Source organism: Convolutriloba macropyga, chromosome 8 (genome assembly GCF_964194025.1).
Source record: "Convolutriloba macropyga chromosome 8, txConMacr16.3, whole genome shotgun sequence".
Classification (NCBI taxonomy): Eukaryota; Metazoa; Xenacoelomorpha; order Acoela; family Convolutidae; genus Convolutriloba; species Convolutriloba macropyga.
The window spans coordinates 2,923,498-2,948,366 of record NC_134475.1 but is presented as its reverse complement, the minus strand read 5'-3'; the positions used below and the strand labels follow the sequence as shown (position 1 = coordinate 2,948,366).

The 24,869-nt window shown below is 35.0% G+C and overlaps 1 protein-coding gene across 1 annotated transcript in view; it reads left to right on the top strand.

The window, feature by feature from the left end:
- LOC142343872 (uncharacterized) overlaps positions 1-23,334 on the top strand; it is a 46,426-nt gene extending 23,092 nt beyond the window's left edge. Inside the window, exons 3-4 of the mRNA XM_075395246.1 lie at positions 15,702-15,820; positions 23,025-23,334. Coding sequence (XP_075251361.1) covers positions 15,702-15,820; positions 23,025-23,301 — 396 coding nt within the window. The 3' untranslated portion in view covers positions 23,302-23,334. The remainder of the gene's footprint in view (positions 1-15,701; positions 15,821-23,024) is intronic.
- The last annotated feature ends 1,535 nt before the right edge of the window (positions 23,335-24,869 follow it).

Here is a 24,869-nt window from a genome sequence, read left to right as displayed (position 1 = left end):
TAGCCTTTATGGTGTTGTGCTCAGTCATTTTAATCTCTTTATTTATTTACCTTGCTTGTCATTATAGACCATTAAATTAACCAGTATATTCTTTGACTTGTATTATCTTATTATTCCACTTCGGATGTATTAACAGCACAACAGTACAACTTTTATAGAAATCTACAAACGGTCTACCACAACGGCCACCCAAAAAAATTGGATCTATTATTTTGTACAGCTTCGTGTCTTAGGACATCGTCAACCCTTCTTCAAGAGAGAACACAGAAACAAGAAGCTACGATGAACTTTAGAACTTTAACCAAGTAATCTACCTCATTAACTTTAAATGCTTAATTATTATAAAATTAAGCTAAATAATTTATTCGATTATTTAGAATTTGATGTTTTGATTTAATACCTATGGACCGGGATGGGATGTACTGAAGTGTGCTACACTCAGTAACACTATTTGATAATGCTAGTGCTATTTTGAGAATTTACGTTATAGTGCATGAAGCACAAACTTGATTTGGACAAAGTCCATTTTAACGTGTGAAAAAATTACTAAGTAGTTTTGAATAAGCTACTACTTTAAGATCACTAATTCAAACTAAAACTACCATGACGTGATATTGTCACGCCACGTAGAAAATACCAACTTAACCTTGGTAACTCTGTCGACACTGTTATCTCTATCCAATAGGATACTAGAGAACCACGTGTCCGCAAGTATAAAAGGAGCTTGCACGCTCAACTACCAGCACAATTTGTCCCCGATAACTTCTGATTTAAAATCATACTCCCGTATTAATCCCTTGCTCAATCTCAGCTTACTTGAGATATTTTTCTAACTTAGAAAATTTTGTGACTTGTTCTTAACTAAGAACTTTCTAAGTCGTAAAATATTAACTTAGCACAATTTTGGAAATCAGGTTTAACTAAACTTTTGTAAGTTATAATTTAACATCTCTTAAACTCTATCTAAGTTACAAGTTAACTTAGAAAAATTCAACCTGTGCTATCTAGTGCTATCTCAGTCTTAATAACTTTAACTATTTTATCCCTTCATGCTCAGTTCATATTTAATGCTGTTTAACATAACTTATTAATTCATATTTGCATTTAATTTTCTTTAATAGTTAACGATATACCAAGAGTAGAACTAGGGGTTGAACTCTCATTTTATACATGTGGTCCCGCGATTAACCCCGTCGTTTAAGTATCTAATGTACGGACCAGCAGTATAGCGTATTTCAAAACTTCTAACAAAATCACACACAAAATTAATAGAACCTATTGACAAAGTTCAGACCATTTTCAGAAAAATCCATTTCAAGAAAAATCATTCTGAATCTGAACAAATCATTTTAGGGTTTTTACATTTCAAATTTTTTTACACTTCAAACGGTATTAAACTTAGTTGTGTTTACTTAATGAAGAGTTGTATTGAACAGAACACAGAGTTGAAACAGCAACTATTTAACGCTGTTGAAAAAGAAAAAGTTGACTTCAGATTCTTAATTTGTTGAACACTGCTCGTTTCCGGGAAAACGATAGCAGATCATCAATTTCAAAGAAAAAGAGCGTTTACAGAGCAAACAAAAAAAATTGTGTAAATTAGTTTTCATTTTTTTTACTTGGGCAAACAACTTAGTTGACTTTAAACGAAGCAGGACGAGATTATGCTGATCAAGCAGTTTCATCTTAGCTCCACCCAGTAGGATATATCAACGCTACTTCTATGCGCTTTTATTTACGTAACAAGAACAAGCTATACACTCTTAAAATTACACTCTTACACCGTTAATTAAGCGGAGAAATAGGGGGGGGGGGGGTAATTTTTTTATTTTTACACTCTTTACACTCTTTTCCCCGTTATTTTCCGGGAAAATCCTCCCCCCGGGATTATGCGGCGGAAACATTGAATCTCTGCCAGGACTCACAACTGTTCTATAATTGATTTTTCACGCAAGACCCGGCCCATTTGAAACATTTTTTTTGTTACTGATTATCCGGTAATTTTTTTGTGCGCTTAGAACAGTGGGAAAAGTTATTTAACCAGTTCAACAACAAAACTGCTAATGAAGCTGTGGAATCATATTTGATATGATTTTAAACCAAACTTTGCACAAGTTTCGCTGGATACAGTAAGTGATCGCACATCCTGTACATACCAGATCGCTAATTGACACTCTTGAGAATTAAGAAGGGCGTAAATTTTACGGGTCATAAAGAACACAACCACGGAAAGCAACCCGCCTCAATTTTATTGTTCCGACACCACTTGTTCAGACAATTTTTGCCGATCAAATGGGTTTTTTTGTTCAGACAATTTTGGCCGATCGATATATTCATCGCAGAGAAATGTGAGTGGTATCATTAAAAAGCTCGTCTAGCGTAGAGTTCGAAACTAAAAAGATTTTTATTCAATTTCGCTTTTTTTCGAGGAATGATCGAGGATTGAAGTTTTGTGTCAAGACGAGATATTTTGTTCACTTTCAGCCACTTTCAGTTCACTTTCATATTCAAAATCACATTTCAGCCACAAGCTGAACCAATTTTGAGTTCCTAATAGACGAAAGACGATAAAAAAAGACTAGTTCTGGTCTCATAGGGATTTACAGTCTAATAAACCCCAATGAACAAAATAATTCGTTTTCAAGGAACCGCTTCTGTTTTTTTGGCTTCGACTCTGAGTGTTCGTTATTTTAAAAGAAAATTTGATTCTCTTTTTGAGGCTTTACTAAAATTTTCGAGTCATATGACATAGACTACTGGCTTAATCATTGATTAAATGTGCAATAGATTTTGTGATGAGCATTATGGGAACCCATCTAGAGCTTTGAGTGGACAGCTAATGGCTATTAGGACTTTAAAAATGGTTTTCCGATAAATTTTTTGTAACATTAACCGATCATAAACTTATTTTCGTGAATTCTAAGTCAGTCTCAATAATGAAAGGGCCCCCTTCTTTTCTACTGCAACCAAAAATAATCTGGTTAGCGTTTATATCTTCTAATTTTTTTATGTGGCTTCAATGCCTCAAGATTTTAATTTTTCTTTTAATTTTGGATATTTTCGTATTATTGGTTCCTCTTGAAATCTTATCACATTATCCTGATATTGATATCTCACATTAGCTTAGAGAAGACGTTCAATCAATCATGGATAAAATTTTCAGATAATAACCTAGCTGAACTAACAAGTTTTACAAACAACTTTACGAAACCACAATTTTGAAGCCATCAAATTTATAAGATATTAACAGCGAGAATATAACATCTTCATTTGCGTCTCCTTTGATCATCATAACATCTTTTTGTAAAACGACTATCACAAAATGAGAACAAAAGGAACCACAAAAACTGAAAAGTTTCTAAACTTCACAAAATTCTTCTAAAACAAATTGTCTAAGCCCTGAAGACACCATTTAAAAACATTAAACAACAGAAAAATTATTGTTTGATTCTACAAAACATTTAAAAGAGCTCTAAATTTTGCGGCTAATTTACGAAAATGATGCAAGATCGTAAAATGCGAAAAAAATACGCAAACCAGAACAAAAAATGATAAGTTGAAGATTACTATTACACTTTTTTAGAAATTTAAATCGAAAGTCAAAACAACCATTAGCTATTTACCGATATCAGTTATTAAGTTCAATTGCTTTTCTATAGATGGCCACTGAGACTTTTAATTACACAATATTTGGCATATGACAACAAAAATTAACAACATATAAAGGGCAAAAATAAAAATCTCTACCAATTTCTGCAAGAGAAATGTGTCGCAGCCCTTCAAACCATATGTTATGAAAACAAAAAATATGTTCAGTTTCAAATTTTATAAAACTTTTTTTTAAGTTAGATTGTTAAATAATGTTACAATTTACAAAAGAATCAAAAACAACAGCAAAAATGGGAAATTATGCACAAAAATCATAAAATTTTGTATGAAAACTCGTACTACCAAAAGCAAGAAAACCTTCTATTCAAACAATCGGCCACAAAATTAGTTTTTATTCAGTACGGAGGAAAGGGACGGTTGACTTTTGGGAAAAGTTTGAATTTTGAAAATTTTATTAAAAGTTTTAGCCAAAAAAACTTCAATCAAACAGTTCAGCAACGCTCTTCTATCTCTAACGGTAACAACAACACTCTTTCGTTAAAAATTTTTATTTATTTTGATTTATATTAGCGAAATTGTGCCAAATTTTAGCAAAAATTACTGAAAATGTGAACAAAAACAGTCGAAAGTTCACAAAATTAAAAACCTCGATTACTCCCTGTAAAAAACAAAAATTGCACTAAAGTGGGGGTCGGATCAATAATAGTAATTCAAGACAAACCATTTGGAAGAGAAAATCTATCTTGCAAAAATGAAATTGTGAAATTTTGCAGAAAACGCGAAGGTTATCAAGCTTCTATGTTTGACCTCAGTTGTCTGTGAAGTGGAAATGACAACGAGCAACATCGCTTAGTTCATATTTCGAGTACAGTAAAGCATTTAAACTTTTCAGTTGTCAATGAGCAGAAACGGAAAACAGATTAGCAGGCATGAAAATGATGAAAAACTGATCCCTTTTTATCTGAGGAGCCGATAATAAAAGATTAACCGAATTGAAATATCATTTGTCTAGAAGAGATGCACAACAAAAAAACAGCTGTTTGCGATGTCTTTATTGGCAAAGTCAATAGGACAGCACTAACAGCTTTAAATTCAAAATACAGACACGAACGTTTACGATAGCGTATTTCAAAACTTCCAATAAAATCACACACAAAATTCAAAAAATCTATTGACAAAGTTTATACCATTTCAAGAAAAATCCATTTCAAGAAAAATCTTTTCCAAGAGAAATCCATTTCAAGAAAAATTATTTTCAAGAAAAATCATTTTGAATCTGAACAATTCTTTTGAGTTAATGAAGAATTACATTAAAAAACACAGAGTTGAAAGAAACAACAACTATTTAACGCAGTTAAAGCAAACAAAATTGAGTTCAACTTTTTAATTTGTTGAACAATTCTCACTCCCGAAAAATTATTAGTAGATCATCCATAGCAAGTGAGCGTTTACAGAGCAAAAAAGTTTTTGTGTAAATTAGTTGCGTTTTTTTTTGCTTGGGCGAACAATTTACTTGGCTTTAAACGAAGCAGGAACGAGATCAAGTTGATCAGGCAGTTTCATCTTGCCTCCAACCAGTAGGATGCATCACAGCCACTTTTATGCACTTTTATTGTTCCGACACCTCTTGAGGGGGGGGGAGGAACTATATATTCAAATGGGTTTTTTTTGTTCAGTCAATTTTGGCCGATCGATATATACATCGTAGAGAGTTGAGACTGGTATCATTAGAAAGCTTGTCCAGCGTAGAATATGGAATTAAAAAGATTTTTTTGATTTTCGTTTTTAACAGGGAGATATCGAGGTTTAAACTTTGGAGAAAATAGAGTGAATTCCGTTGATTTCATTCACCTTTTTTCGGAATTTTTGACTAAAATTTCGCCAATTTTGATAAAATTTAATTAAATTTTCCAAGAAAATGTTGTTGATTTTACGTTTACAGACAAAATATATTGTCGACTATTTTCATTGATTTTTTTCTCACAAATTCCGGCTAAACATTTCACAAAATTAAGACTTTTTCATCAAAAACAGCACGAATTAGGTTTCGTTAGTCCACTCAGATTAATTTTGCAGGAAGTGCACATCCAAAAACCACTAACACAATTTTTGTAGAGTGAAAAGGGGGCTAATTTCACTTTAACTTCCATTGAGAGTGCTCTGTAAAAAAAAACTTTGTCGTTTTTTGCTAACTTTATTCGTTGATTATCAAAATCGTAGCAATTATTTTTGATTTTTTAACTAACAAAATATCTATATCAATGGTATTTAACAAAATAAACATTCTTAATGGACAATCAGCATTAGCAGGACTAGTTCTGTACCAATCTTAGCCGTTACAATCTAAAAATAATTCGAATTGTCAGTCGAGTTTTTATTAAAAAAAATCGATCTTTAAAAATTCGATCTTTTTTATATTAATTTAATAACAGAACATTTCAAATCAAAGCTCACTAAAGATATGCCCTATTGGCTTCCTAATTAGCTCGCAATTAATTTATCTAGTTGATTGCTTGAAAGCTTATGGTCGTTTTGACTTTTAAAGTAATTGATTTTCAAATAAAAAATGGCTTTTTGAACTTTGCCACCATTTTTCTCTTAAGTTGGTCAACTTGTAGCTTAGTGTCAGCAATCAAAGAGTGCTCCTTCTTTCTGATGAATTCAAATTTAGTCTTTATTGTGGGTTTACGCCTTAAGTTATGGTGTTCTGGCTTTGATACTACTAGATTTCACAATTTTTTGAAAATTTTTAGGTATTTGCCCTACTTTCATGTTTTCTAGTTTTGTCAAATTATCACTTTGTTGTCAGTTCAGATATCACATTTTTGGCGTTCAAAATAACGCACAATTCATAATTATTAAATCCTTAAAGATATTGATTGTGGTTCTCTACCGCTTCGAAAGTACTTTTTGTCTCTAACTGTCGTTTTTACTTTGTCTTTTTAGTCGTATTTAATTTCCTGTGCAATGACCCGGTTTGATTAGCTTTTCCTGAAAGAGTAGAGGAGCTGATGTTCTGATATCAGAAGATAGATAATGGCTTTCATGACTTTGAAAACAGTTGTTCTCCAAAATAAGAAAAAAACATTTCAACTAGGCAATTTTGTTCCTTTTATTGTCTGTTTGTTACCTGGTCTCGTCAATTAAAGGGTAAAGATGACATTATTTTTGTCAAGGGAAGATGTCAAAAGGGATTGGTGTCACAAAATCTAATGTTTTTAAAGAATTCGTTATGACTTTACTGGCATCGACACGGGTTTTTCACAAAAAAAAGTAAATTAATATTTGATTTTTGTCATATTTGACGTTCTTTTTGTAGACGTAAAACTTGTTCTGGATAATTGCAGGTCTCAAGGTCTTCCTTTGGAAGAATAAACGAACGTATTCAATTTTTTCAATTTGTAATTAATGGCTTTCATGTCTTTGGAAATAAATTTTTTCGATAAAAACAAGTATTACGTAATCTTGCTTTTTTCTTTTTGCTCTAATTATTACCTAGTTTCATCAATGAGAGTTCACATAATACATTTCAAGGCAAGATCTCAAAGAGACTGGTGTCACAAAATCGAATGTTTTAAGAGAATTCGTTATGACTTCACTGGCTTCCACACAGGTTTTTCACAAAAAAAGTAAATGAATTTTTATTTTTGTGATATTTGACGTTCTTTTTGTAGACGTAAGACATATTCTGGATAATTGAAGGTCTCAATGGCTTCCTTTGGAAGAATGGACGAATCTATTCAAATTTTTCATATTGTATTTATTGGCTTTTATATCTTTGGAAATAAATTTTTTTCGAAAAAAAACAAGTATTACATAATTTTGCAATTTTTTCTGTGCAAAAGGTGTTCTATTGCACCACACGAAGGTGCAATCGAACATCTTTTGGGAGCAAATTATGGCTTTACGGCTTCCAAAGCATTTTCTGGCAAGTTTTAATTGATTTTTAGTTTGTTGTCTATTTGTTGTTCTTTTTGTAACTGCATAAAAAATTGAATACCAAGAGTTCTTAATTCATTTCTAGAGAAGCATTGGTAATTGTAAACCTATGGGATATTTTAGTTGATTCCTAATGGTTTTCATTACTTTGAAATTAATTGTTTTTTTTTTTAAATTTCAGCGAATTTTCTAACTTTAAAGTTTCTGTTCTTTTTTGTCTAATTGTTACCAAGCTTCATTATGAACTGGTGAATAACTATTTTGTTCTGGTGAATTACAAGTTATTTTGTTTATTTTCAGTTTTATCTGACGCTATGTTGACTTTGTTAATAAGTTCTGTTTTTTTAAAACGGACATAAATTTTTTGATGTAATTAATGTTTGTTGTTGTTGTTTGATTTTGCCGTTCGTCTTCGCTCGCTTTCTTAATATCGGCATATCTCATCAATCTAATGCTTCATTTTTTAATCTACTGAGTTATTTGCTTTGGAGGCTGTCTTTTCGTTCATACACCAGTTTTTTTTAAAAAAAATACTTGAATTTTTGGTGTTTTTCCATCCGTTCATTTGATAGAAAATTATGCCAAAATTGTGGATGAGCGGGCTCGGAACCTTATGTGCGATCGCACATTACCGAGCCGCCTTGTTTACGTAACAAAGCAAATCGTGTGGGGAACCATTGAATCTCTGCCATGATTCATCGCTCTATAATTTGAAACTTTCCACACAAGACAAGGCCCATCTAAAAAATTTTTTACGTTACTGATTATTCAGTAATTTTTGTTTTATGCGCTTAAAACAGTGGAAAAAATTACTTGGCCAATTGCACAATAAAAATGTTGAAGCCTTAAAATTCTAAGTAAAGTGGTTTTTTTACCTGCGACTACTTCACACTGGAGCTTTTCATGAGAATAGGAGCATAGCAACTCAATCAAAGGAACAACTGCCCGCTTGAACCTCCATCATCGGATTCTAAAGAGGTTTTGACAAAGAGTAGCTACTATTTCTGAGCACTTTTTTGCATACCTATCAAAGTTTTGAGAATATTTGATGTAGAAAATAAAATAAACGACAGGTTTATAAGACACAAAATTGTCGCAAAATTCTGCCGTCCTGTCAAAAATTCTCCTCCTGGCAGTTGTATGTTAAAGTTTGTGATAAAAACAGAATCTGTAATTTTTTGGAAATCCTCTCTGCAATTCAGTAACATTTAATTGCAAGTTTTTAGGAAACACTATTTGTTGCAAATCTCTTCTGTCATAAAATCTCACCTCTCACAAGCTTGTCGTTTACTTTTTTGTTGCTTGCTCAACATAATTTTCTTCCATTTATTTTTAATTTACATCAAACTTTTTCACTTGCCATACAAAAAGTCAACTAAGATTCTGATACTAGCCATAAAGTAAATTGTCAATTGTCTTGTGTAATTGAATACAAATTCATTTTAATTGAAGATCTGCTTCAACACTTTTTCTGCTTAGATATAGCTATTACAATTAATCCAATTGTTAGTTGCAGTTTATGTTACAAACTTGAAAGTTACTTTGACCTTACACAGTAATTCTTTTCACTTATCGTGCAGATAAACTTGAGGCTCTGGTAAGAATTACAAAAAAACTATTATCCCATGTTCAACTGTGAAGAAGCTTTTCCGCAACAGAAATAAAAGGTGTCTTCTTGCATAATAAACGTTATTTGAGAGAAATTTGCGAGAACTTGTCCACTTTTGTTTTCCCCAGGATTTTTTCCCTATAATATATTCTAAGAAAGAGATTTTTTGTTTTGTGTATTTTTCCCATATCCGTGTGGAATCATATTTGATATGATTTTGTTTCGCACGCTGGATACTGTAAGTGATCGTACGTCCTGTACATACCAGATCGCTAATTGACATTCTTGAGAACTAAGAAGGACGTAAGTTTTACGGGTCACAAAAAACACAACCACGAAAAGCACCCCGCCTTAATTTTATTGTTCCGACACCACTTGTGGGGGGAGGAGCCATATTCTCAAATGGGTTTTTTTTGTTCAGACAATTTTGGCCGATCGATATATTCATCGCAGAGAAATGGTCTAGCGTAGAATTCGAAACAAAAAAGTGTTTTTTTGAATTTCGTTTTTTTCGAGGAATTATCGAGGATTGAAGTTTTGTGTCAACACGAGATATTTTTTGTTCACTTTTTCTTCAAATTAAGTTCATCTTTATAAAAAATATTAATTCAAAATCATATTTTAGCCACAAACTGAATCAATTTTGAGTTCCTAATAGACGAGAGACGATAAAAAAGACTAGTTCTGGTCTTCTAGGGAAGTTTACTATCGAAAAAAGTCAAATTCTAATTGAGAGCTCTTTTTTAGAAAACTTTTCATTTTTTTGCTTTCTTGAGTCCCCTAGAGACTAGTCCATTTTCATATCGAGGTTCCGTTAATTAAAAATCTGGTTCACAGTCTAATAAACCCCAATGAACAAAATAATTCGTTTTCAAGGAATCGCTACTGTTTTTTTTTTGGCTTCGACTCTGAGTGTTCGTTATTTTAAATGAAATTTTGATTCTTTTTTTGAGGCTTTACTAAAATTTTCGAGTCCTAGAGCATAGACTACTGGCTTAGTCATTGACTAAATGTTCAATAGATTTTGTGATGAGCATTTGGAAAATGCATCTAGAGCTTTGAGTGGACAGCTATTGGCTATTAAGACTTTAAAAATTGTTTTCCGATAAATTTTTTGTGACATTAACCGATCATAAACTTATTTGCGTGAATTGTAAGTCAGTCTAAACAAAGATAGAGGCCCCCTCTTTTTGTACTGCAACCAAAATTATTGTGGTTAGCGTTTATATCTTCTAATTTTTAATATGGCTTCAATGCCTCAAGACTTTAAAACTTTTTAAATTTTGGAGATATTCGTATCATTGATTCCTCTTGAAATTTTATTACATTATGCTGTTACTGATATCTCACATTAGCTTAGAGAAGACGTTCAACGAATCATGGATAAAATTTTATTGATGAAAAATTACGGTTTAAATGGCTTCGACACTTTCTTCTCGCACTTTTTTACGGAATTTTTGGTTTTGCTTATATGTTGTTGCTTTCATAGTCATAAGGCTTATCGTGATGTCTTATTTTTTACCTATGCTTGACAAATATTGTTCTCCCCATTTGAGGCATTACTGAGCGTAATTATTGACTTCTGTTGAAAGCTATTGAACTTATTGTTTGTTAAGACTTTAAAAAATGATATTCGAGAAGTTTTTCTAACATTAATTGATGTTAAACTTATTTTTGTGAACTGTAATTCAAATTCAGTAATGACCGAACCCCTTCCTTTCTAAATTAGCCAAAGTTAATCTAGTTAGTGGTTTTGTCTTCTAACTATTGCTGTTATGACTTCGATGCACGAGTTTTCATAATTTTTTTAAAAAACTTTTTGATTTTTTTTGTAATTATGGCTCTTTTGAAAATCTTAACACATTGCCTTAATATTGATGTTTGCATTGACTTAGAGAAGACGTTGACTGGATCATACATACAGTTTTCAGAGCCAAACTTCTGTTTTAAATGGCGTCGACACTTTCTTATCGCAATTTTCTATATTAGTTTTGAATTTTGCCTCTATTTGTTGCTGTTTTCATAGTCATTGACTTATTGTAATGTCTTCTTAAAGATTTACTAATGAAGAACATCCTTGCTGTCTCACGGACTCATAATTGAGCGTATTTATTAGCTTCTGTTGACAGCTATTGAACTTAATGGTTTTCTCAAAGCTTTCGTGGTTTTAATGTAGTGGTTCATGTTAGTTGGTTTACTGGAGACAAAAGTTAAAAAAAAGAGTCCAAAAGCCAAAATAAATTGAAATTAAAACAAGTTTTTTTTAATTTCACTTTTTAAAGGCTTCGGCACTTTTCTCATACTATTTTTTTCGAATTTGCTTAATTTTGCCCTTTTTTTTAATCTTTATGTAGCGGTAAAATGCTGACCGGTCTCACAAGCTTGTAATTGAGGATTGAATGAATGATTTTACCCGAAGCAGTCAGTTTATAGCGAACAGTCTCAAAGTTTATGAAATTATACAATTTTAAAGTTTTTTAGGCTTTTTCAATTATTTCAGTTTTTGTTATTCTTTTCATCATTTTGTAACTTATTCGCATCATTGAGAGCTCCCATACATTTCCTTGCTTTTTAAATATTAACATGTTTATTGATAGTATGACGTAACTGCTGTTTTGTTTGTTGGCCAATATGCGTTTTCATGAAAACTTACGTGAGTGGTGTATTTGTGTTTCTTTTTCTCTTCCTTTAGCACAATTGCGTAATAACAGATCCAAGATTTTCAAATGGGGCCCAAAGATCAATTTTGGTTTAATTTTTGTAATTAGAAATTGAAATGAAAAACTTAATTTTCAGATATTAGCTAACGATTTTAATGGCTTCACTTTTGTGTTTTCGCAATGTTTGTAGTTTGTTGTTCGTAATTTGTGAGTTTTTCTGCATCTTTAGTCCGCTCCTTTAGCTTAGTCTAACCAATGTCAGATCCTACTGGTTTTGTTTTGACTTTTTATTAAATTTATCAAGAACTATTACGTTAAAAGCTAATGATTTTTAAGACTTTTGAAATTATTTGCCTTAAGAAATTTTGGTTGATTTTTGAAATTCGCCTCAATATTTCTTTTTTTCGTCAACTTATTATCTAGTCTCATTAAAGACCAATCCCATCTGCTATGTGTTCAAGAGATAGTAAATTTGTGCAATTAGGTTTTTGTCTGATTGTAATTTGACGTTGCTATTAGGTTCTTGTAATTTTACATATGAGTTTTCGCCGTAAAATTTTTGCTTTTGTTCTTTGTTGTTGTTGTTTTTCTCGCAATCTTTTTAACGGCAGATCCCGTCGTAATGAGGCATGGCATTATTTAATTCAATTATTAGTTGGTTGTGTAACGATTTTAAAACTCAAACATCTACTTTTGATTATCTTTTTGTCAAAAATGTAAGTCAAAAGACAGCTGAGAAGAAAGTCAAAAAAGTAGATGAGCGCGGGTCGGAATATCATGTGCCAACGCACATAATGAGGCTCCTTGTTAGGAGATAAATTCCTAAGAATTGCACTCTAAAAATGTCAACGTTTGCAGATATGACTTTAAAATGCGTTTTCATAAAAATGCGTTTTCATAAACTGCGTTTTCATAATACTCGTTTTCATAAAAAGTTACGTGAGTGGTGTATTTGTGTTTCTTTTTCTCTTCCTTTAGCACAATCGCGTAAAAAAAGATTCCATATTTTCAAAAGGGGCCCAATTGAACTTATTTGATCATTCAGAATAATTTTGGTTTATTTTTGTAATTAGAAAATGAAATAAAAAACTTTATTTTCAGATATTAGCTAATGGTTTTAATGGCTTCACTTTTGTGTTTTTGCAATGTTTGTAGTTTGTTGTTCGTAATTTTTGAGTTTTTCTGCATCTTTAGTCCGCTCCTTTAGCTTAGTCTAACCAATGTCAGATCCTACTGGTTTCGTTTTGACTTTTTAGTAAATTTATCAAGAACTATTACGTTAAAAGCTGATGGTTTTTAGGACTTTTGAAATTATTTGCCTTAAAAAATTTTGGTTGATTTTTGAAATTCGCCTCAATATTTTTTTTTCGTCAACTTATTATCTAGTCTCATTAAAGACCAATCCCATCTGCTGTGTATTCAAGAGATAGTAAATTTGTGCAATTAGGCTTTTGTCTGATTGTAATTTGACGTTGCTATTAGGTTCTTGTAATTTTACATATGAGTTTTCGACGTAAAATTTTTGCTTTTGTTCTTTGTTGTTGTTGTTTTTCTCGCAATCTTTTTAACGGCAGATCCCGTCGTAATGAGGCATGGCATTATTTAATTCAATTATTAGTTGGTTGTGTAACGATTTTTTTAAAACTCAAACATCTACTTTTGATTATCTTTTTGTCAAAAATGTAAGTCAAAAGACAGCTGAGAAGAAAGTCAAAAAAGTAGATGAGCGCGGGTCGGAACATCATGTGCCAACGCACATAATGAGGCTCCTTGTTAGGAGATAAATTCCTAAGAATTGCACTCTAAAAATGTCAACGTTTGCAGATATGACTTTAAAATGCGTTTTCATAAAAATGCGTTTTCTTAAAATGCGTTTTCATAATACTCGTTTTCATAAAAGTTACGTGAGTGGTGTATTTGTGTTTCTTTTTCTCTTCCTTTAGCACAATCGCGTAAAAAAAGATTCCATATTTTCAAAAGGGGCCCAATTGAATTTATTTGATCATTCAGAATAATTTTGGTTTAATTTTTGTAATTAGAAAATGAAATAAAAAACTTTATTTTCAGATATTAGCTAATGGTTTTAATGGCCTCACTTTGGTGTTTTTGCAATGTTTGTAGTTTGTTGTTCGTAATTTTTGAGTTTTTCTGCATCTTTAGTCCGCTCCTTTAGCTTAGTCTAACCAATGTCAGATCCTACTGGTTTCGTTTTGACTTTTTAGTAAATTTATCAAGAACTATTACGTTAAAAGCTGATGATTTTTAGGACTTTTGAAATTATTTGCCTTAAAAAATTTTGGTTGATTTTTGAAATTCGCCTCAATATTTTTTTTCCGTCAACTTATTATCTAGTCTCATTAAAGACCAATCCCATCTGCTGTGTATTCAAGAGATAGTAAATTTGTGCAATTAGGCTTTTGTCTGATTGTAATTTGACGTTGCTATTAGGTTCTTGTAATTTTACATATGAGTTTTCGCCGTAAAATTTTTGCTTTTGTTCTTTGTTGTTGTTGTTTTTCTCGCAATCTTTTTAACGGCAGATCCCGTCGTAATGAGGCATGGCATTATTTAATTCAATTATTAGTTGGTTGTGTAACGATTTTAAAACTCAAACATCTACTTTTGATTATCTTTTTGTCAAAATTGTAAGTCAAAAGACAGCTGAGAAGAAAGTCAAAAAAGTAGATGAGCGCGGGTCGGAACATCATGTGCCAACGCACATAATGAGGCTCCTTGTTAGGAGATAAATTCCTAAGAATTGCACTCTAAAAATGTCAACGTTTGCAGATATGACTTTAAAATGCGTTTTCATAAAAATGCGTTTTCATAAAATGCGTTTTCATAATACTCGTTTTCATAAAAAATTACGTGAGTGGTGTATTAGAAATCGAAATAAAAAACTTAATTTTCAGATAATAACTAATGGTTTTAATGGCTTCATTATTTTGTGTTTTCGCAATGTTTGTAATTTGTTGTTCGTATTTTTTTGAGTTTTTCTGCATCTTTAGTCCGCTCCTTTGGCTTAGTCTAACCAATGTCAGATCCTTCTGGTTTTGTTGTGACTTTTTAGTAAATTATCAAGAACTATTACGTTAAATGCTAATGATTTTTAAGACTTTTGAAATTATTTCGTTAAAATAATTTCGATTGATTTTTGAATTTCGCCTCAATATTTCTTTTTTTTTCGTCAACTTGTTACCTAGTCTCATTAAAGAACAAGCCCATCTGCTTTGTAGTCAGGAGCAAGTAAATTTGTGTAATTAGGGTTTTGTCTGATTGTAATTTGACGTTGTTACTAGGTAGGTTCCTTTAAATTTAGATATGAGTTTTCGCCGTAAAATTTTTGCTTTTGTTTTTTGTTGTTGTTGTTTTTCTCGGAATCCTTTTAATGGCAGATCCCGTCGTAATGAGGCATGACATTGTTTAATTCAATTATCAGTTGGTTGTGTAACGATTTTTTTAAAACTCAAAGATCTTTTTTTTGATTATCTTTTTGTCAAAATTGTAAGTCAAAAGACAGCTGAGAAGAAAGTCAAAAAAGTAGATGAACGCGGGTCGGAACATCGTGTGCCAACGCACATTAATGAGCCTCCTTGTCAGGAGATAAATTCCTAAGAATTGCACTCTAAAAAATGTCAACGTTTGCAGGTAAGCAACTTGCAGGTATTGTTAACAATACCTGCAAATTTACCTGCAAAAAAATGATACGTGCATTTTACTTAGAATACCTATTACCTAGAAATAACCTGCGCACTCAGTACCACAATATTATATTAGGTAAGTAGATTTTGACGTGAAAAAAAAAACCTTCAAAAACTCAGATTAAAGTGTAGTTAATATTTCTCAATGGATTATTAGAATGTTACAACGGATATTTTGTGTAGCCCAAAAGTGATTTTGCGATGGAGGATTGTTGCCTCTATCAAGGATGGCAATTCCTGAACGACGTTTGGAGCCTAGGATATTATCCAGAAGAATATATCGACATGCTTTCCAACTACGAGCATGAGCACAAACGTTCCTTATAATAATAAAATATGAGTACTTTTAATGGTGCAACAAATTTTTACAAACAATGCTTAAATATACTTGAAACACTCAAGTGCAAGTTCTAAAGAGTCAGATGTCTGCAGTGCCGGATTTTATAGCTTGCAGAGTTTCAGTTCCAGGCAAGGTTGCGTGACTCTACTAAAGTCACTTTCAAGATACTGGAGAAAAATCTGGAATCTCTACGTTGTTGTCGATAAATATCAGGTTTTTTCAGTGACCTCATCAGAGTTACGTAATATTTGATTGAATTGAGCAGCATCACAGACTACGGTATCGTTAAGTGAGATGCCATGTTTCTAAATGACTCATTTGTTACAGTCATTAATAGATATCCTCGATTACTTTGATGACGTTGCGATGCACTCGAGAAACGTATTTTTTGGACATACTCTAAAATGACTAGCTGAAGCCGACCAAAATCAGTGAAAAATTTATAAACCTTTATGCAAATATTTTAGACTCGAGTTTAAGAAGTGCAATAATTGCATGAGAGAAACAATGAAAAATGAAAGTTAAAACTATTGTTTGATGTCAGAGTGCAGTGTTTTCTATTTATTCTAGAATTCATAAAGTTTGTGGAGTCACCGCGTCCCCGAAATATTGATTTTCGAGGTTTTTTGACCAAAAATAACTCGTATGACTTAAAATCTCAATTTAGACAAGTCATTTTAATTATTTTTGTGTTGATTTACGATGTTCGTGGTGAGAAAAATATTCAAGATAAACCAGCCGCACTCGCGAAGTTCTCGCATGGGTTTCATTTTTTTTCATCATAAATCTTAATAAAAAAGTTCACTGCTTCCAATTGTATTTTTGTCGCAACGTTATGTAAAATCGCGCTCAACGCGGTGGCAACTTGTTCAACCGTTTTCACAGCCAACTCACATTTCCAGCACAGAAACTAAAACTGGTTTGAGATTTCTCAAATGTGATCTTTTCGGCCTTCCTTTCGTAATGCTATCTCAGGTACAAAGTTCAGGCGTCACTACATAGCGACTCTCTATTTGTTAAGGTAGGAGAGAAATAATGCGTGATGCACTCACATTTTGCATAGCGAGGTTTGCAAGGTGTGTTGCAATTAATGTGAACTTAATAACAGTGGGCAGTTACAAATTTTAAAAAAAATGAACAGAAGTTGCCCATCCAAAAGAGTTAAGCCCGTGAACGGACTGATGAATCAGTTATTGAAAAAACAAGTTGAAGAAGATCGTTCATTCCTTTTAGAGCGTTTTGGAATAATTATTTTAAATTTTAATCAAAGTTTTCTAACGGTCATATTATTTTATAATTCAGGGAAGCTTTTTGGTCCCGATCTCCAATATATTATGTTAGAATATCGATCAAACTATAGTCTTAAACTTAGTGAGAATTAGAAAGAAAGTTTGACTTACCAGATTAGAAAGACAAGCAATATGACTTCGATCAAAGAAATTATAAATGAATCGTCAAGAAATGGTGCTGAGAATCAATATTCGGTTCAAATTGGTGAATCTAGATAACTATTATTAGAGTTAGATTAAGTGATGTAAAATCTTCCCAGCATGTATTAAATGATGATGATATCTCCGGAAGTGTGAATGAATTCTTAGAAAAGTGCAAATGCATTCCATTTATGGTTCCCTTTGCGACTGATTTGCAGAAGCAAACCATATTGGGTAACCTTTGCGACCCCCACTATAAATCACGGTGCTAAAATTAGTTTTGTATCTTGACTTTTTCACACTGATAATGGGTATATATACAGCTGATTTTTGAGTCCTTTTTCATCCCCAAATTCAAATCACCATCTTGATCTAATAATCAGATCTCTCCTGTAAATCTCTAAGTTCTTCTGTAAAATATCATTTTGTTATTCTCTCATTTTTGAGAAATTAATTCTTTTACTTAGTTAAAAACGCTTTTTATTCCGCTTGCGAAAGTCCATAACCCAACAGGTTATGGGCCCAGCAATTTTCTAAGTCATAAAAGTGATTTCCAAAACAAAACCAATTTGTTGTTGACAGTCATAATCCTTTTCTGCTTAGTACCTTTTCTTTTCACAACTGTTTTGCCTGCTCAAACTTCAATGGATCAACAGACAGTGAAGCTGCTGACCTACACAGGAAAGGCACAGGACTTTCCAATCTGGAGCACAAGAATTGTGGCGATGACGCAGACGAAGGGACTCTACAAATCACTACTGGGGACAGAGGAGCAACCCATTGAGCCTGCGCCACTGGCCAATGGGGCAACCAATGATGAGAAGAAGAACCACAAGGTGCTGAAGGATGCATATGAGAAGGAAGTTGCAGACATCAAGGAGAAACGAAACAATGTGTGGTGCCATTTTGCACTGACTCTAGATGCAACAACCCTCATGCTGATGAGACATGACTGTGTGGGAGATGACGGCATTGGAGATGGAGCAAAGGCTTGGAAGCTTTTGCAAGAGAGATTTCAGAGTGTGGAGACGCCGACAGTGGTGACTTTAGTGGCACAGCTTGCTCGACTGCAGCTCGAGGATTCTGAGGATTTGGACAGCTTCTTCATCAGAGGACAGGAGTTGCTCACAAGGCTACAAGAAGCAGGGGAAGCAGTTTCAGAGACCCTCTTCAACGCCTTGGTCCTCAATGGTCTGCCAATGAGGTATGAAAGTTTTGTTATACAGGAAAGCTTCAACCCGGCAGCGAACTTCACAGAGTTGAGGAAAAGGCTGCAGAACTTTCATGAGAGCACGGTGCAGAGACACAAGGGACAAAGTGGTTCAGTGGCACTGGCAGTGAAGCGTGACTTCAAGAAGGGACCCAAGAAAGGAAACTGCTTTGTGTGTGGGATCCCTGGACACTTTGCCAAGGACTGCAGGAAGGAGACAGCACAATGCAGCAAGTGTGGTGAGAAGGGTCACCTAGACAGGGCATGCAAGAGACAAAGAGATGGAGGCAAACATGAGTCAGTGGCAATGGGTCCAACATTGGCTACACCAGACGAGGAATGCTGGGCAGCTCTTGCCCAGTGGAAGAAAGCAGGCATGCTAGTGGACAGTGGTTGTACAGATCACATAGTGACGAACATCAATGCGTTCCTGGACTTTGTGCCCATTCAATCAGTGGTCAGAAATCCCAACGGAGAGGCTTCCAGAGTGGTGGGCAGAGGCTGTGTGAGGATCAGCATACCCTCAAACAAAGGGGAATTCCAATGCGAACTCAAAAATGTTCTGTGTGTGCCGGACTATTCTTCAAACCTCCTATCAGTCTCAAGATGCACGGAGTGGGGACATAGCTTCACTTTCGAGAGAGGAAACAGCTGCATGAAACTCCAGAAGGGAACTCGGGTAAAACTAACACAAGAAAATAATTTGTTTTACTTACCCTGCAGCGTTCTAGAATTCAAGATGAGTTCCAACAGCGTGAAACTTGACAGTGCAAGGAAGTGGCACAGACGATTGGGTCATTTGAATCAAGTGGATGTGGTCAGGAATGCACCAGAGACAGTGGGGGAACTCGATGATGTATGCAATGTGTGTGTGCATTGGCCAAGATCACAAAGACTCCAGTACCAAGAGTGGCAGAGACCCAAGCAGAAGAGAAGCTGGAGAGGGTGTTCACAGACGTGATGGGACCTTTCAGAGTAGAGTCACTGTCAGGGTTCCGGTTCTGCATAGTGTTTGCAGACCAGTACACGGAGTTTGTGTTTATGGACTTGCTTAAGGCAAAGAGTGAAGCACTGGCCAGCCTGAAGAAATTTGTTCTCAGTGTGGGGACGCCCAAGAAGCTGATGCAAGACAATGCGAAGGAGTTTCTCTCAGAGCAGTTCAAGACGTACTGCTTAGATGCAGGCATTCTACAGGAAAAGACCATACCAGAGACGCCACAACAGAATGGGTTAGCTGAGAGGTGCAACAGGACACTGCTGGAGATGGCAAGATTTTTGCTCATTGACTCAGGACTTCCCAAGATGATGTGGGGAGCAGCAATTCTTCACGCAGCAAGGATCAGAAACTTGGTTGTGAGACGAGGAGAAGAAAAATGCCCAGCAGAGCTGATGAGAGGTATAAAACCTAAGCTTTCAATTAGTAAATTATCTATTTTTGGTTGCACAGTCTTCATGGGGAAGAGGGACAGAGAAGTCAGCAAACTTGAACCCAAGGCACTGGAAGGAAAGTTTGTGGGTTACACTGAAGGAGAAAACGGATACCTGGTGTACATACCCAACACACGCAAGGTGATGGCAGTTCGAGATGTGATCATCAAGGAGTCTGAAGTGGGCTCATTCCCTGACAACAAAGAAACGGCTGACCTACTAGATGATGGGTCGGAACTGGGAATCTGGCACCCAGATGATGGTCATCAAGACGATGACAACAGAGAACGACAGGACACATCTACGGCAATAAAGGAGGAATGGCATGACGCAGGGAGCGTGAATACTCAAGAAACAACACTGAGACAAGAGGCCTCGGATGTTGGAGAAAAAGCACTAGATGAAGGATCTACTGCAACAAGAGGGAGTCACAGAGACTCAGAGTCACTGGAAGACAGTGACACAGAAGACTTCTCACAGTTAGAGACAGTTGGCTTCAATGAAGACGCACCGGAACACGCGGACAGAGCAGAGCCCAGACGAGGGACACGAGCAAGGAACGTTCCGCAATTTTTTGGAGAAGTCAGGACCCATCTTGCTGTGACTGAGGGCGACTATGTGGAACCCAAAAGAGTCTACGAAGCCAAGCAAGGTGACGATTGGGACCAGTGGCACCGGGCAATGAAGGACGAGGTCAAGGCACTCCAAGACAACGAGACTTGGAACATAGTGAGACCACCCACAGACAGGGACGTCATACCGGGCAAATGGGTCTACAAAGTGAAATTGGGACCCAGTGGTCAAGTGGACAAATACAAAGCGCGCTATGTGGCGAAAGGCTTCAATTAAGTGGAAGGACTGGACTACTTTGAGACTTTTGCGCCTACCTGTAAGCCAGAGACATTCAGTATTCTACTTCAGCTATCAGCGGAGCAGGGCCATGTGATGCACCAATTTGATGTCAAGACTGCTTTCCTGCACTCACCAATCGAGGAAGAAGTGTATCTGGAACAGCCATAGGAGTTTGTAAAACGCGGATCAGATGGGGAGAAGTTAGTATGTCGACTAAATAAATCAATTTATGGTTTGAAACAGGCTGCTAACAACTGGTACAAAGAGCTGGCAAACTTCCTACTGAGACAGGGGTTCACCACAAGCAGGAACGATCACTGCTTGTTCGCAAGATCAGAGGCAGAGGATCACACCTTCATCTTGGTCTGGGTTGACGACATCATAGTAGCATCAAAAAGTATGACAGTGGTCTCTGATGTCAAGAAGGCACTTGAAGCAACCTTTCACATGGAAGACAGAGAGAGACTACACTGGTTTCTGGGTCTAAGAATCAGACGAGAAGAGGGCAAAGTCACAGTCGACCAAGAACGCTACATAGAAACAATGCTTGAGCAGTTTCAAATGGATCAATGCAAACCCTCAAGAACTCCAGTTGATTTGAACTTGAAACTTCAGACAGCACAGAACGGAGACGAAGAAGTGGACCAGAGGATCTACAGAAGCTTGGTTGGATCACTTCTGTATCTGGCCAAACAGACGAGGCCAGACATCAAGTTCACTGTCAACATTCTGTCCAGACACATGAATGCACCTACCAATCAACACTGGATGTGCGGAAAACGACTTCTGCGATATCTTCAAGGTTCAAAAGGTTTAAAACTTACTTACACAAAAGAGGCTAGTTATGATTTAGTGGGGGAAAGTGATGCAGACTGGTCTGGAGACGTGAACGACAGAAAATCAACAACAGGCTATTACTTGAAGCTCAACGGAAATGGCGCAGCACTCAGCTGGGGTGTCACTCAGCAGCACTCAGCAGTTCAGGAAGCACTCTACCTGAAACAACTTCTAGAGGATTTTGGCATCCAACAGAAACGTCCAATAGCAATTGGAGAGGACAACCAAAATTGTATCAGACTCTGCCAAAACCCAGTCATGCACAAAAGGAGCAAGCACATCGAAACAAAATTTCACTTCATTCGTGACAAGACTGAGGATGGGACTATTTCAATTCATTACGTCCCTACAGACAAAATGGCAGCGGACATCTTCACAAAGTCTTTACCCGTTTCGAAAGTGGAAACATTCAGAGCAGTTTTGATGGGAGCAGACTCTACGCAATCAGCTCAAGTCTGAGTGGGGGTGTTAGAATATCGATCAAACTATAGTCTTAAACTTAGTGAGAATTAGAAAGAAAGTTTGACTTACCAGATTAGAAAGACAAGCAATATGACTTCGATCAAAGAAATTATAAATGAATCGTCAAGAAATGGTGCTGAGAATCAATATTCGGTTCAAATTGGTGAATCTAGATAACTATTATTAGAGTTAGATTAAGTGATGTAAAATCTTCCCAGCATGTATTAAATGATGATAATATCTCCGGAAGTGTGAATGAATTCTTAGAAAAGTGCAAATGCATTCCATTTATGGTTCCCTTTGCGACTGATTTGCAGAAGCAAACCATATTGGGTAACCTTTGCGACCCCCACTATAAATCACGGTGCTAAAATTAGTTTTGTATCTTGACTTTTTCACACTGATAATGGGTATATATACAGCTGATTTTTGAGTCCTTTTTCATCCCCAAATTCAAATCACCATCTTGATCTAATAATCAGATCTCTCCTGTAAATCTCTAAATTCTTCTGTAAAATATCATTTTGTTATTCTCTCATTTTTGAGAAATTAATTCTTTTACTTAGTTAAAAACGCTTTTTATTCCGCTTGCGAAAGTCCATAACCCAACATATTAATAGAAGTGTTATTAGTTATGATAAATTAAAATATTACCTGTATACATAACTAAAAGTGGCGAACAATGCGGTGACTTTAATAAAGTTTCTTAGACTAGAAAAACTTCCTTTGGGTTGTATTGAGAATAAAACGCTTAACTCAAAACGAAAATTCTCAGGGTATGACTCATTGATTGCAGAAAGTTTCTTGTTTTTGATCGGTCTGTTATTATGGAATGTGCTGAAATTACTTTTTCACCTCCTGCACTGCTATATAACCCTAAGCATTATGAATCGCCAAAATCACAAAATCTTTTTAAAATTCAAGACTAAAAGTTTGTGCTCTTGCAGAAGTGAAAATAAAACGCTGATTTCAATTACGGCCAAATACAATGAAACAATTTGTATGAATGTTATACAAGGAGTTTTGTTTGGCACAGCGCCTAGTACGGAGCCCTTCCTGCTCTTGTCTGACGTCAGAGGAGGAGCAGGCTACGTCACAGCTCCTCTTGAATCTTCATTCGTTTTCTTGTTCGGACCGACCGAACTAGAAGTACGAGAGATGCTAACTTTTGATTGGTTTAAGGAAAACTACATTTGCAAAGACCACCCAGAGCACTGCAAATGAAACGTTCTTTATTTTACTGAGTGGATAATTTAATATATGGGATCTTTTACGTTTGTGCCCCCCCCCCCCCCCCCAGTACGTTATGCGCCCCCCATTTAGAGAGCACGTGTCAATACATAGTAAATCAATATGTAAAAATATAAAATATGGCACGTGCGTCTGGGGGTGCAAATAATATGCGCCCACTAAGCTGGGGGGGGGGGGGGGCACAAACGGAAAAGATCCAATATATGTTACCAGAGTACACACTAAATGAAGTTAAGGTAGATTTACCTTAAAAAATAGCTTAACTGCTAATGTAAAACTAAAAATTAAGGTAAAGTTTATCTTAATAGTCAGGGTCAAACTTAAGGTATTTTTAAGTTAAATTTTACCTTAGCAGTTCACCTTAACGGTAAATTTACCTGAACTTTTTTAGCGTGTACCCTAGTCAAGACCTTGATTTTATATTAAAAACTTGTAAAGTCGAGGTGGGACGGGGTAAGACTAGATCGAGCCAAAGCCGAGGACACGGTTAATAGTGGAGCCAAATATATGACAAATAATAAAATTTTAGACCAATTCTTTTAACACCAAATTTCAGCCGAGAACAGTCTATTCAGGACTCAACAAGGTTACACATATTCAAATTAAAAAGAACAAGTCACGTCACTCTCTCCCATGGAAGGGCTTCAACGAGACTATAAACATTTGTTTTATTAACATCGCCATGAAGATCTAATTCAAAAACCAATATTTTCGTAACTTTTCGTTGGTGTTTCGTATTTTAGCAAAATCAGCGACAATGCGAAAATCACCGAACAAATTGCCGTTCCTTCGTCGCTAATTTCTTCTAGCGACAAGAGCAATGCGATAATTGGCGTCTAATCCCCCAAAATCAGAGGATTAGATCAGAGTCGGCAAGGAGATCAAATGATTAGAGTAAATTTAACTTGTCGCTAGTTTTTGCACACTGTAAAATGCGAAAAACTAGCTACCTATATACCAAAATTTGAGCGTGTCGGACTTTTTCGCGCTGGCTTACTTTCCTCATCTTAATAATGTGCGTGAAAGACAGTGATTTGTCGAACATACATAATCGAGCAAATTAGCTTTTTTTGCAAAGTAAGTGTCATTGTAAGGGAGAGTGCAAATTTGAGATTTCTTTTCTTATCTCGCAATTAGTCTTCTGCTTAGACGCGTTATTCCGACAAAAATTTGTTAAAATGGCCATGACTATAAATAACACAAATAAAAAAATGCTTGGGAAGTCAAAAATTTACTAATTTTCTCTCATAATTGTTTGATTAATTATCTCTTTTCATGACATGCAAGTGCTGACATTCACATTATCATGCAAAAACTCTTCGACCTAGTTTAGTTCCCTCTTTCAGTGCAATCGATTATTGATATCTTTGTTCACGGTTTTTTGCAACATCAGTCTTATATCTATAAGTGGTTGTGGGAAAAATGTTATTTTATGGCAGCTTTTATGGTGTTTTTAAGGAATTCTAATAACTAACTTTAAAAAAACTTTTAAAATTAAAAAACTTCGAACAACGATTAAAACCAGTGCTCACTTTTTTACC